The sequence below is a fragment of the Hipposideros armiger genome, unplaced genomic scaffold, assembly GCF_001890085.2.
Source record: "Hipposideros armiger isolate ML-2016 unplaced genomic scaffold, ASM189008v1 scaffold_525, whole genome shotgun sequence".
In the NCBI taxonomy this organism is placed as follows: domain Eukaryota; kingdom Metazoa; phylum Chordata; class Mammalia; order Chiroptera; family Hipposideridae; genus Hipposideros; species Hipposideros armiger.
In genome coordinates, this window is record NW_017731875.1 from 397955 (window position 1) to 412771 (window position 14817).

The following is a 14817-nucleotide window of genomic DNA, read 5'->3' on the forward strand; positions in this document are numbered from 1 at the left end:
GCATCTCTGGCTCCACTAATCACAGGACCCCTTGGTGCCCATGGCACCAACCAGCAGGTGGCCATGCAGATGCCTGTGAGCACACCCCATCCTAACAAGCAGATCAGCATCCCTTGTCTGCCCTGCAGCTGCCTGGACAGGATGAGCAAGTTGCTTCTGAAGAGTTCCTGCCCCATCTGCCCATCCAGGTCTCCTCCTGTGAGGTAGTCCTTTTTCTCTCAGTTAACACAGAGCCAGGAGTGAGCTCCAGTCAGCAGCAGCCCCCAGTTGTTCCAACCATAACCACTGCGGCCATGGCACAGTGCAAACCAGACCCGAATGAAAAAACAGCTGAGCTCAGCAGAGGGCAGAATGAGAAAACCATCCGGAGCCCACACACACCAGACCGCACTGCACAATTTCCATGAGTTCCTCATCTCCAAGTATGCTACCAAAACAAGGGATTTATGTCATCCTTGTAAGGAGTTGGATGCCTACCTTGCCTCTTACTTTGTGGATACCAGACAGAAGGATTGGTCCAAATATGAACCCAACAACTAGGCCAATTATCAGTGTGGACTGGTATGATACCTAAAGAACACAAGTATGGCTACCATATCACCAGGGATAAAGAATTTAAACATTCCCAAGAGGCCCTGAAACAGAAGCAAGTTGAATTCCCTGCAAAGGAAAAGGAAATAAGCCACACAAGTCCATGAAGCTCACCTTTGCTGATGAGCTCATTCTGTGGAAAAGGGAACTGCTAAACCAATGTAACCCTGAGGGTGTGCTAAACCTCGCCTGACTCAAGAACACAAAAGCTTTTGGGCACTGCACAGGCTTCCATGGATCTACCATGAAGTGGGGTAATATCCAGCTTCAGGTAACAGAAACAGGGCTGGAGTCCTCAGAGCAGATGGGTCAAGACACTGGTGACCTGAATGCTAAAACCAAGAAGGAGGGACAGACTCCCGTATGAATATATATGCCACCCAGCATGCCCCATCAACATGCCTCATCCAGGACTATAAGGAGTATGCCCAGTGTCGGCCTCCTGCCATGCACTATGAGAATGCCCCTTTCTACTTGTCCATCAAGCCAGTTGTGAACTTGGCAGCTCTGCATTGGTACAACTGCCATGCCCTCACCAAGAACAAGCTGGCCAAGATGGTGAAGACCATGTGTGAGAAGGGCAACATCCCTGGCAGGAAAGCCAACTTCAGTGTGTATCAGAGCTGCAGCACCTTGTCTGAGACCCAGAGCAACCAGCTGGTGCTGATCTGTAGCAATCTGAGTTAGCACACTGCCCAGTCAGTGGCTGGACACTGCAACAGTGGTAATTTCACCGTCTGTGCCTCCTACGACTCTTCCTCAGATGCTGCTTGACCAGGTGGCTTGACCAACACCCCAGTGTGGTTGCTGTGTCCAGAGAAACTGTGTTTATTCACTGCTTCTCATTCTCTTTCCTCTGCTTTCAGCATTAACTTTATAAAAACATAAATATATATCTTTCTTTTTATATATAAGCCAATGGAGATAGCATTTATAGGCTTAAGACGAATGGACTTGTAAATGATCAAATGTAATTATTGTTATAGACTTTAAAAAACTATAGTGGTTCTCAGGCAACACAAAGTAGAAAGGAATTCCATTTCTGAAAAAACTCGAGATGGAAACAGAGTCATCCTAGATGCTTTGTCCTCAACTCCTGCTTTGCCCCCTACCCCACCACTCACTTTTAGTGTACTTAATAAATGGCTTCATTTTCTTACCTTTTGAAAATCTCTATGAATCGGGGGGAGATAGCACTAACTTCACTGCTACACAAAATTGTATTCAGTCAGATCCAGAATATGATTTTTGATATAAGCTTAACTTCAAATTATTTATATACTCTCTCTTTTTGTCTTCTTGATTAGAATTTTAGCTCCCATGCATTTTTGCAATGTATGAAAATCTAGATGTTTAGCTAACATTTTTTTTTCCTTTGGGGGAAAAGGGTGTAGAAGGAGGGAATAAAGCTGTCATTCTTTTTGGAAGATATACAATTTTTAAATAATCTACAAAGTCTAATATTGTGTGTGGGGGGGTGGAGGGGAAGACTGTTATATAGCTTAATTTTACTGTTGTGCTTGAACTTGGATAAAATTTATTTGTTCTCTAAGAAATTAGTGTAAATGAAATTTGATTATCAGATTTACAAGAAATTTAAAACTATCACTTTGAAAAAGTTCCCAAGCATTAGATTGTATATCAAGCATAAAGAGAAGGTAGAGAATGCAAAAGTCTTACTAAAGATCTAGAAGCACTAGTTAAGAAAACAGAAAAAGTATCCTCTTCAAAGCTCAAATCCCCCTTGAATTATTTATTTATAAGGATTAAACTTCAGTATCTTTTCCCTTCATTGATTACTTGACTCTGTGGTTGAGATCCAAGAAATATTTACACTCATTTCAGGTGCGGCATTTTGCTACCAGATTTAGATGAATTCAAAGAATTCTTGAAAATGTACAAAGTTTATTCTACAGTAAATATAAATGCATTTATCTGCAATATCCTAAAATTATCATCATAATAATTTTGATTAAACAAAACAATTTTTTGAAGGCTACATTTTCTTTATTAAATTACTTTTGCATATTTGTCAAAAATCACTTGGGCATATTTGTGGGGGTATATTTTTAGGTTCTCTATTCTGTTCCACTGATCTGTGTGCCTAACCTCTGCTGATACCACAGTCTCAATTACTGTAGCTAAATAAATCTTGAGACTGCAAAAACTAATATTCCCTTATTTTATTGTGTTTTCAATTGTTTTAGCTACTGTAGTTCTTTTGATGTTCCAAATAAATTTTAGAATAAACTTGTCTATACAACATAAAATCTTGCTGGGATTATTATAGGAATCACATTACATTGGTTTGTCAGTTGAGGAGAGTTGATATCTTCCCATCCACGAACACTGTATGTCTCTCCATTTATGGATTTTTAAAAATTCCTTTCATCAGCAATGTATAGTTTTGTTATATATAATAATATACATATTATTATAATATATTGTAATATATTATTATAATATATAAGGGTAACCACCATTCTACTTTCTGCTCTTATGAGTTTGATTATGTTAAGTACTTCCTATAAATAGAATCATATAGCATTTGTCCTTCTGTGACTGTCTTATTTCACTGTTAGCATAATATCTTCAAGGTCTATCCATGGTATAGAATATGAAAGAATTTCCTTACTTTTATAGCTGAATAATATTCCACTGTATGTACATACACATTTCTTTACCCATTCATCCATCCATGGACATTTAGGTTGTTTCCACATCTTGGATATTGAATATAAGGCTGCAGTGAACATGGGAATACATATATCTCATTGAGAACCTGCTTTCAATTCTTTGGGTAAATACTCAGAAGTGAGATTATTGGATCATATGGTAGTTCTATTTTTAACTTTTTGAGGAAACATCATACCGGTTTCCATAGTGGTTGCAAAATTTTACATTTCCACTGACAGTGCACTGGGCTCCAATTTCTCCACATTCTTGCCAACAGCTATTTGTTTGTTTGATTTTATAATTAACATCCTACAGGATGTGAGGTGATATATCATTGTGATTTTAATTTTTCATTTCTCTGATGATTAATGATGTTGAACATCTTTTAGTATATCTATTGGCAATTTGTATGTCTTCCTGTTAAATAGGAGTGAAGAAAATCATAAAAAAAATTTCTAAAGCGAAACAAATGAAAATGTTTCAAGATAAAAGAATACAAAATTGCATTTGATATTCTTGAGAGGTAGGGTTGGATGAGCCCAGAAAGGGGCCTATTTAATTTGTTAGCATGGAAGGCACTGGTGACATTGACAAAAGCAATTTTAGGTGATGGACGGGAGCATAGAAAGACAAACTAGGGGAAGAGTGATTGCAAGTAAAGGAAGTAAAGGGAGGGAATTTTGACAGCTTGTTGTTGGAGGAGATCATAGAGACAACATGACTTCTGGTTGACCCTTGATCTGGACCCCAGCAACTGGAGGCTCCTCACTTGTTCCCCTGCCCTTGGAATGTAAGTTCAGTCCACTGTTCCCACAGCTGGAGCTATTTTTAACAACACGTCCTTGAGACAGCAGTGTTTTGCTGAAACCATCTGGATCATATGTGTGACCGAACATATCTAAGGCCTCTATGTAAAGTTTTAAGATTTTTTTTTTAAAGATCTTTATTGGGAAACTGGGGGGATGGGAACAGTGCTGGGGAATTGGGGGAAGGGGAACAGACAAGTTGCTGTCCTTTTGTTCTTCAGTCTAGTTGTGGAGGACGTTGCTTCACTGGCCCAAGTTGGCACCATCATTGTGCTCTTCCCGGGCGAGGCAGATCAGTCGCCGGCTTCTGGATGGCCAATCACAGCGGCTGCTGCCCGCTCACCCTGGTTGCTGGCTACATACGGTAGCCCATGGCAACCCACTGCAGCAGGGGCTGCAGCCTATGCCGTCGCCGGCAACTCACAGCAGCCCAGCTCCAGGTTGAGCTGTTGTTCAGCATCTTAGCTGTAGAGGGCAGTGTCACTGGCCCTCATATGTGGGATCCGAACCAGGGCCCTCTGGTGTCCCAAGCCAGCTCTTAACCATCACGCCACTCAGCCGGCCCTTAAGATTCTTTTAAGATTTTGGTGGGCAGGTGCAGCCACTCAAGACATTCCTCATATGTAAGTTCTCCTGTTACTAAACATGCTATTTACCACTCTGGAATGGACTGCCTCTTTCTTTGGATGATGATTGCCCTCTGTATACAGCAGTCAGTTTAGGAACCAATCCTTACTTTAAAAGTTTTGAGTTTAAGGTGAGCAGAGAAATAGGGTAATACATGGAAGGTAATTACATATTAGAGGGTGGTGTTTTTGTATAAATTTAAAAATTTGAGATAGTAAATAAAGACTAATTAAGTAATTAAATGCAATTTGATGAGTATAATTGACTGAATTGGGGAGAGACAATGTGTCTCCTTTTATGTTGGTCACACAGAGAGATAAGAACAAAAATCCAATTGATTCCATATTCCTTATATAATTGGCTTAGATCATGAGACAATAATGTAAAAGTACTATTTCCTTTACTCTCCTGCTTGTTTATTAATATATAATAATCTTAAATATTAGAAAGAGATGTTTAATTTTGTTAGATTCATAATTGGAGATAAGATGAAACAAGTCAATTTTGATCCTCTCGCATATTGTTTTAAGCTGTTACTCACATTTTGCTGAGATCTGTCTACCTCGCCCTCCAGATTATGTGCTTTCAAAGGCTCTCTTGAAGGAAATCAGATATAAAACTAGTCTGTAGTAAAATAATATGTGTGGCCTGGTTAGGAGAGACCTATTCAGCCTAATAATAAGATTCTTTAAGATGCCCCAAGATTTAAAATTTATTATGTTGATTTTGTAGGATTCTTGCTAGCTTCTCCTTCTGGAAAAAGTCATTGAAAAAAAGTTATCTTTGGAATGACTAAAACCATAAAGCATATATTTTTCAGGGGAAAGTAACAACTGGCTTTCAGTCTGGACATTATAAGCACTGTTTGGAAAAGGATTATCTCCTTCCACTTTATTTTTAAATGAAAATGGACTAATTAAGCTCTATTCAAGGAAACGTGGGTTAATTATTAGACCAATCTTTTCACAGGAGTGAGAAACAAACAAACAAAAATGCAGAGAAAGGTTGGTGCACAAGTCAGTGGTGTTGAGATTCTCAAGACACAGATTTAGAAATGCACCATTCAACACACTCCATCCATTTCCATGGTAAAAATAGCACTTCCTGAAACATTTTATTAGCTCCTGCCTAACCGGGAGCTCTTCTTTCTTCTGGAAAATATCCCTTTCAGATGCCACGAGGTTTGGTATTCTTAGAACCTGAAAAGATCCTTATGACACAGTCTCGTATCTGCTTGGTTTTCACCCCATACACAACAGGATTCATAGTGGGAGGTAGGAGCAGATAAATATTGGCCACGATAATATGGCAAGATGGAGGGATCGTGTGGCCCCCAAAGCGGTGGGAAAAGAAGGAGAAGAAAGCTGGACTGTAGGAGAAAACAATGGCACAGATGTGCGCAATGCAGGTGCTGAAGGCCTTCTGCCGAGCCTCTGGCGAAGAGAGGCTGACCACTTCCCGGAGGATCATGGTGTAGGAGACTGTGATGCACAGGATGTCACAGCCCCCAATCAGGAGGGCAACCATCAGACCGTAGATGGCATTGACCTTGATATGTCCACAAGATAACTTGGCTACAGACATGTGGTCACAGTAGGTATGGTGTATTACATTGCCTCTGCAGTAGGGAAGGCGCTTGGTGAGGAAAGTGAAGGGGATGATGAGCAGCACCCCTCTGAGAAAGGTGAAGAACCCAGCCTTTGCAATGACGGGATTGGTGAGGATAGTTGAGTAGCGTAGAGGGTAGCATATGGCCACATAGCGGTCCAGGGCCATGAGCATGAGCACCCCAGACTCCATCCCTGTGAAGGTATGAATGAAGAACATCTGGACCAGGCATTCATCGAAGCCAATTTCCTTGAGATGAAACCAGAAGATGCAGAGAGCTTTAGGAATTGTACTAGAGCACATGACAAGGTCAGTAAGGGAAAGCATGGCCAAAAAGTAGTACATGGGCCTGTGCAGGGAGTCCTCATAGTGGATGAGGTAGAGGAGTCCACAGTTGCCTACCATAGCCACAACATACATGGAGCAGAATGGGAAGGAAATCCAGAGGTGTATGTCTTCCAGTCCTGGGATCCCATTAAGAATGAATGAGGCTGGGTTCATTTCTGTTTTATTCAGCATTAGCATGATCAAGTAGGCTTAAAATTTATGTGGGTTCTTTTCCACAGTAAGAAAAAGAGAAGAGAAAATGTAGTTTATGGTTACTATCTCTTTCTCATCCCCATGTTTTAAAATTTTGAAGTGCATTTTAATGATCAAACCACCATACTTGTATTTTCTAAGTGCCAGGGATTCGCTTTTTTATTTGTTGCTTATTTATTAATTAATGTTTATTCAATAAATTCTTATTGGGCAATCCAAGTTCTCATCACAGACAATGATTTTACTTCAATTTTGTAAAAAGAGCAATTTCTATCCTCATAGATTTATATTAAAACCTGTTATCACTTTTCTAAAAAAATTTTGTTAGGTTATCTTAACTATTGATAACTATATGCCTCTCCCTATTAATGTGACCTTAAAGAGGAATTCTTTTATCACCTCATCAGTGACCCCACAGATATGACTACTTTTTTATTCTTATTGTTAATTAATGGCTGATATTTTTTTTATTATTAAGGTGCTGTTTTAAGCATTCAGAAATATTTAAGTATTTATTCTTCTCTGGGGTTTGGAGTCTCACAATTCAGTAGAAATTTTAAATCAGCCTTCTCATTTTTAAAACACCTAATTTTTTACCTGTGCTTGGTCTACATGCATTTGTAGAAATTCTTTTAAATTTCTACTGAGAAAAAAACTTCCAGTAACAATTGGAAAGCAGCTAATGTTGCCCAGGATGATAAATCTATCAATGTAACCAATTATTTTTTCATTCTGTCTTTTTACAAGTCTCTCCATTTTATCTTGAGACATTGCCCTCTGAGATTATCAGGTGTCTGAGGCAAATACAAAAACAAACTACAAACAAAAAAAGGATCATCATATTATTGTAGCTTACTAAAGGCATTGATATAGTTCGCCTAATTATGCTAGTTTCTCCAGTAATATTTATCATTCGATAGTATGTTGATATGTCCACTTTTTATAATTTTTCTCACCTGTTTTCTCTGAACTTTTGGGTTTATATTTTTATAACTTTAACAATTGAACCTATTTTAATCAGGTTCTAGTGGGAGCCAATATAAATGCAATTTTATATCTTTATTTCTAACCACACATCAAATTTATTTCTTATCCAACCGTAAAGTTAATTAATCCCAAATTCTGTACTTACATCAAAACCTTGTTTTCAAGTTAACTAAATATTTAGAGTGAAGAAATGGCATTTCATTCTTTAATTCTCAGAAATATTTGTTAAGCACCTACAATGTGACCATGTGGGGAACCAGACATAGTAATATGCATGCAAATAACCACAGTAAATGTAACAAGAACTAAAATAGAATTAATTATGTGCAAGATCCTAAATGAACACTAGGTTATTAAAGTGATGTGCATTGTTGGTGGTGGGTTTTTGGAGGAGAGATTGGTGATTATCAAGAAGGAGTATGTTGAAAAGAAGCTGTATGATATCTATTTTGAAGGAAGACAAATTGAAAGGGAGATACATTTGTAAGAGGGAGCCCAGAGAGAAGAATCAACATGTAAAAGTATAGAAATAAAAAAAATCAAGTGTGTGAGAATTCACTGGTGTGGAAGGAGCAAGTGATAAGCTAGACATTTGGCCAGAAGTTACATCATAAAGAATCTTGTAAATAACAGATAATGGAAAATTTCTTGATAATGGAGAATAAATAATAGAGTTCACAAGAATCCTGTGTGTCATTATTTAACTCTGTGATGCTTAAAAAACTTATTAGGCAGTGAAGAAATCATATTCCTCTTTTTACTCCTCCCTCAAGGGAATACTCCCCTGAACCCCCAAGCAGTGAGAGTAAAAGAATGAACGGAAAAACCTTGAGATATTGTAGTCTCTGCTCAACAAGTAGCAAAATAAGAATTAATGGGAGATTGACGCTGATTAGAATGGCAGGTAATCATTTAACTAGCAACAAGACTCCTAAACAACAAGAAATGTATGTAAGCTTTCTATTTACTATAATAAAAGGAAATCTGTGAACAAGTTTCCCAAACAACCCAGTTGGCTTCCTTTAAACACCTTCCCAATAGTGCTATAGTTACAAGAAATAGCAAATGGTGTATCTGCTTTTCCATAGAAACGTTGTCAACGAATGTAACGGAAGTTCCACCAATTTGGTAGAAGACCTGGATTCAGAACTGATTTTTGTAATTCACTTAATCTCTTTGAGGCTTTTTTGACTTCTCAATTTCTCTAAGATCAGGTCAGTACAACAAGAGCAGTATCTCAGTGAAATATATGGATTTTAACCTCAGCTTTACAATTCCTCAAGGTATGCAGATGGACAATTTATGTAACTTCCTAAAAACAGATTAGCCATCACTTTAAATATAGATAAAAACACTATTGTGAGAAATACAGAGTCCAAAAACCAAATACTGAAACACACATTAAGCCATTTAATTTATGACAAAGGAAACACTGAAGATTGTGGAGAAAAAAGTAGTATTTTCAATAAATATTACTGAGTCAATGAATATATGTGGGAAGAAAACAAACATACCTTGTTCCCTAAATCACATCATACACAAAAACAATTTTAGAAAAATACAATAGTAGAGCTAAAAATGAAATGCAAAACACATCATCTTTGATATTTGGAGGAGGTAAATATTTGAAAACAGGATGTAAAAAATGCTACCTATGAAAAATGATAAATTGAATTGTTTAAATAAAATTTTGTATATTCTTCTCAGACTGACAGTGATTTTGGCATGCTTACAAAAATTAACTTCATAGAAAGCAATGCCACTAAATGAATTATCTTCCGTGTTCCATCAAAGGAAATATTCATTGCACCCTTCATTAATAAAATTGACTATCTTAAGATCATTATGTGATAAGGACTATAGTCATATGGAAAATCTGTATCATAAAGTGACACCAAAAGAAGACAGATCAGATTTGTTAAAAGGTAACTTGATTTGTAGACAGTAAGGAAACACAGGTTGAACATGTTAATATGCATGCTCTTCTAGGACAATATTAGAGTTATCCTGGGTGCCGTAGGAGCACCTGTGTATCTAACCTAGTCTTAGAAGAATTTTCTAAGAGGATAGGACAAGTGCCCTTAGACCTGAAGCATGATTAAGATTGTGACAGATCAAAATGGAAGGGACAGTGTCCTCTCCTGTTGATATTTCTTATCGACATCACACTGATATTCCTGGCTTTGCGATATGAGGTCTTCTGTATTTCTGATGTTCTCCTCCTAGCCCTCCTCAAATGTAGTTAATTACCACTCATTCTTCCAAAAAAAAAAAAACCTTCAGGAAGACTAAAATGTCGCTTGGATGTGATAGTAGTGACACATCTTCTAAGTCATCTTAAAATAATGTAGTTACAACCATGATTAGAGGAAAGAAATGTTTTTGTTCAAAAAATTGTCGTTCATTATGTTTACCTCATGGAACCATAAAAATCAATTCATATGTGGGAATCCCTCACAAGTCAATGAAATTATTGAGGCAAACTTTTTTTTTTTTTTTTAAGCTGAGCCACCTGTTGGCAGCTCAGCAGCTGCTCAGCTTGGGCCGGTAATTGAACCACTGTTGCTCAGAATTCAAACTCTTGAGCGAGCTCTTAACCAACTGAGTCACTCGGCCAGCCCCTGAAATTATTGATATTAAGGACAGTTTGTATTTATATTTATATCCCCAGTGTCTAACAAATCATCTGGTACATAATCAGATACTAAATAAATGTTTTTTTTAATAAATGATTCAATGGAAGGGTAAATGAATAACATTTTTATTGACCTTTAGAATTATTAAATTATAATCTAAATATTATTACTTAGAATGCATAAAAGGAACCACTACAGAAAAAAATATAAACCATCTTCCTGAAGATTATCAGAAAAGATAAATAAATAAAGCATTCTCATCACAAAGTAGGGAAATAAAGAAAACATGAAAAAGTGGAAAGAAAAAATAAGGTGAAAAGTTATTTAAAAGTGCATTCATTTTGGCAATAAGTATAAATCATTTAAACTATCTAATAATTTGAACATATTGTAATTAATTTTTTAAGTTGTATATGCAGTACAAAAGAGTATATCAGAATGAAAGCTACGCACAAAGGTTTAAAAATGTATACATACACACACAAGTGTTTTAGGCAAACACAATACCAAGGAATTGGAGAGGATATATTAATATCAGAAAAAGATAATTCAAAGCAAAATCACTTGAGTCAGGATCACCTTGGGCAAAGATTATGCTTGCTGGTGTGCAATTTAACTAACTGAATCAAATTTTTTAATTTTCAGGTTTGATAAGGTTTTTTCACAACCCAAATCATGAAACAATTGAATTCACTTCTTCACTTTATTAACAGAGGGAAAGCTTTAAAATGAGGATTCCTTAAATTTACACTTAAGGCAATATGCAGGCATATTAAACTGACTTTCAATTTTCTATTTAAGATAAGTGGTTCAATCATAATTTAAATTTTTAACTTTGGAATTTCAAGGAATGTATTAATTTCTATTTTGTATAAAAGCATAAAATATGATCTTCATAACAATAGAAATGTTTTTCCTTGAAGACCAAAATTGCCAACAAGGTCCTGTCTTTAGACTTGGTAAATTCATACTATATATATATAATCAACATTATATTTTCTAGTTTTGTTACACATATATCATTAAAATAAATATAAATTTAAAACATATATATGTGTATAACATACACATATACATGTACACAATTATAGTTTTAATAAAAGATTTATGACAATTTAGTATAAACTAGTCAATAGTGTCACTATGCTTTTCTTCCTCTGTCCCACTTTAATACATTAACTGTGATATTCAATATCTGCTTTGGTCTATAGATTGTATTGTTAAATAGTCTCCTAACAAGAAGACAATGTTAGTCTCTTAATGATATCTGCACATAAAGAACAACTATCAGGTTGAAGAAAAAGATACTATGATTGTTATCCAATATGTTTCCTTAGCTCTATTGTATTTGAACTATATATCCATATATAAGAGGGCAAAGAAATTAAGGTAAACATAAATATAAATAAAATTAAGGTAAACTGCTAAGTTAAAAATGTTTATCTGGGAATACATTTGCACTTTCTAGAGGATGTATTTTAAAAAAAAGTACTAGATAAATGATTTATTTGCCTCAATTTCCTTTTTATAAGTATAGCTTTAGTCACTAAAACTGGCTTTATGCTTACGCAATAATTTAGGTCCCACCTTCAGCACATTTGCAAAGCTGTCCAAGATCTAAGTTAAATATCTAAATAGTAACTATAAATTTAAGCAATTTTCTTTTCAAAACAAATTAAAAATAATTTTAATACATCAGAATTTAATTTCTTCTACAAGGAGTGTGACATACCAACATACTATGCTGGCGCTTATATAGGATTGCTGAAATAATAATATTAACACATGACTATCATCACTTATAAAATATAACTTTGCCTTATTTGTGAAAATAAACATATTCCAAGAACACCCAATCCTACACAACACTTTTGCCTTCAAATTGTGTGGCTGAAATAAAAAAATTATTTTTTCTAGGAAAATAATAAGCAGTTGATACATATTCAAAGCTCCTCTCCACTGCCAAAAAAGAAAAAAAAATCCTGTCATTATCCTCTCTTTTGTATGTCTTAAATACCTTAGTTTCTGGGTAGCAAAACAGTAAGCTGAATGCAATCAGGTTCAGGGACTTAGTGAAAAAAAAACAAAAAACGCACAATTTTAGAACACATGAGCACGTGCTGCTACCAACCTCTAACTTCCTTGTTTTCTGTACTATTGAGCTGAGCATTTAAAGGAAAATATGTCCCAAGTGGATATTTCAGCGTATCAGAGACACAAGTGTTGGTGTTGGGATCAAGCTAACCTCTATGGGAAGAAAAAAAAGAGCAAGAATTTTCCATTCTTAGTGCACAAATAATGATACACACAATAAGTGAATAATCTCATATGTATGTGTTTGTGTGTTAGCATGTATATATTAGAAGGCAGAGAATAAAAATGAACACAAGCTATTTTTAATAAAACTAAGATTTAATATTTATCTCAAATTTATATGTCCTTTTTCCCATTGCCCTGTGGAAAACAGATCAAAAGCACTTAAGTAAGGGATTTCTTTCATTTACACACTTATCCATTCTTAAAATTTCTTTTTTTATTTACGTATTGTGTCATCGCTCCATTTATTTTATTAAGAACTTTCTGCTCTCCAAGATAGGGTAGGAAATATGTAAACATAGCCCTTGGTTTAAAAGGCTTACTTTCTTTTTCCCAAATTAAATGTATTGGGGTGACATTGGTTAATAAGATTACATAGGTTTCAAGTATACAATTCTATAATACATCATCTATATATTGGATTGTGTGTTCGTCACCCAAAGTCAAATCTCCTTCTGTCACCATATATTTGACCCCCTTTACCCTCTTCTATTTCCATCCTCACCCCTTACCCTCTGGTAACAACTATACTCTTGTCTGTGTCTGTGAGTTTTTGCTTGTTTGTTTGTCTTGTTCATTTGCTGCTTTTAGTTTTATATCTTACATATCAGTGAAATCATGGTTCTTGGCTTTCTCTGTCTGATTTATTTCACTTAGCATGATAATCTCAAGATCAATCCATGTTGTCACAAATGGCACTATTTCATCTTTTCTCATGAGAGAGGAGTGTTCCACTGTGTATATGTACCACATCTTCTTTATCTAATCATCTATTGAAAGGCACTTTGTTGTTCCCATGTCTTGGCCACTGAATGCTGCAGTAAAGAGAGGGGTACGTATCTTAAAAAGCTTATTTTCAAGAGAGGAAAATGATGAATGTTATGGTGGTCTATAAGAGAAAGTGATAAAAAATTTAGGCTTATTGCATTTACATATTAAGTTTGAAAAAAAATTAGATCAATATATAAACCTGGAAATAATGGTCATGATGATAACAATAATTTTCAAAAGTAACTGATTCTAATTTTCTATCTATTTAAAACTGATAAAAGTAATGCCAACAAAATGAATTAGAAAAATAGAAAAGTATATGAAAAGTGACTAAAAGCATTCATAGTTCTACAACTTAGAGGAAACTTCTAGTACGATTTTATCTTGGTTAAAAAATACATGTAAATGTATTTATATGTATTTATTATATACATTTTAACAAAAGTGAACATACTATATTACAACACAGACTTTTTCATTAAAAATTATATAATTATACATATAATTATATATAACATATAGATATAACTGTTATATATATAAAACATATATATAATTATAAAAATTATAAATTTTTCATTTAACATTGTATAATTAATCCATTCCAAAACAGGATTACTATGGTTCAGTAAAAGATTGTTGTAGATATATTTAATTTATTTAAACATATCCTATTCTTATACCTATATATCCTTTAAAAGAAACATTTTAATAAATGTATGTGAAACTTATATGACATTGTTGATCAGATTATTTTCTAAAAATAAATCCCTGTTGTGTATTAGGAACTCCCTTTCTTTCATTCCAATAGTTATGTGACAATTTGATAAGATTATTTCATTTTAATTTAATAATGTCGGTGAATACTTATTAAAATGCTATTTTTAAACTTTATATTACTGGTTTTAATGCATGATGAGAGTTGCTTATATTATTTCTGCTTACAGGGCTTGTTGATGGCATGGTGTGATCTCATTAACAAGAATATGATGTTTTGGTTAATGCTTTACATGTGCTTGAAAGAATAAATGTTATCTAGTGTTAGGGTTTAAGCTCAGTATATATTTACAGAAACTATCTCACTTATTAGACTTATTTACTTTGTATACTTTTAATTAGTTTTGGGCAAAAAAGTAGTATCAGGTCTTCCACAATTAATTTTTATTTATTTGTTCTTGCGTGTACGCTAAGGTTGAAGATAAAATACAATCATAATAAATTATCCAAAAGAAAGCAAAAAGGAGGAAAAGGCTACAAAG

The 14817-nt window shown here is 34.9% G+C and overlaps 1 protein-coding gene and 1 pseudogene across 1 annotated transcript; one reads left to right on the forward strand and one right to left on the reverse strand.

Moving 5' to 3' along the window:
• LOC109396492 (uncharacterized protein KIAA1958-like) overlaps window positions 1-1365 on the forward strand; it is a 6499-nt pseudogene extending 5134 nt beyond the window's left edge.
• Window positions 1366-5849: 4484 nt separating this feature from the next.
• LOC109396529 (olfactory receptor 52N4) lies at window positions 5850-6861 on the reverse strand. The gene has a single exon (XM_019668391.1). It carries the CDS (start codon window positions 6831-6833, stop codon window positions 5868-5870), a length of 966 nt encoding a protein of 321 aa, XP_019523936.1. The 5' UTR covers window positions 6834-6861; the 3' UTR covers window positions 5850-5867.
• Window positions 6862-14817: the final 7956 nt, after the last annotated feature.

Coding starts and splice junctions, on each gene's coding strand:
- LOC109396529 (XM_019668391.1), bottom strand. CDS start 6,833: ATGCTAATGCTGAATAAAACAGAAATGAACCCAGCCTCATTCATTCTT.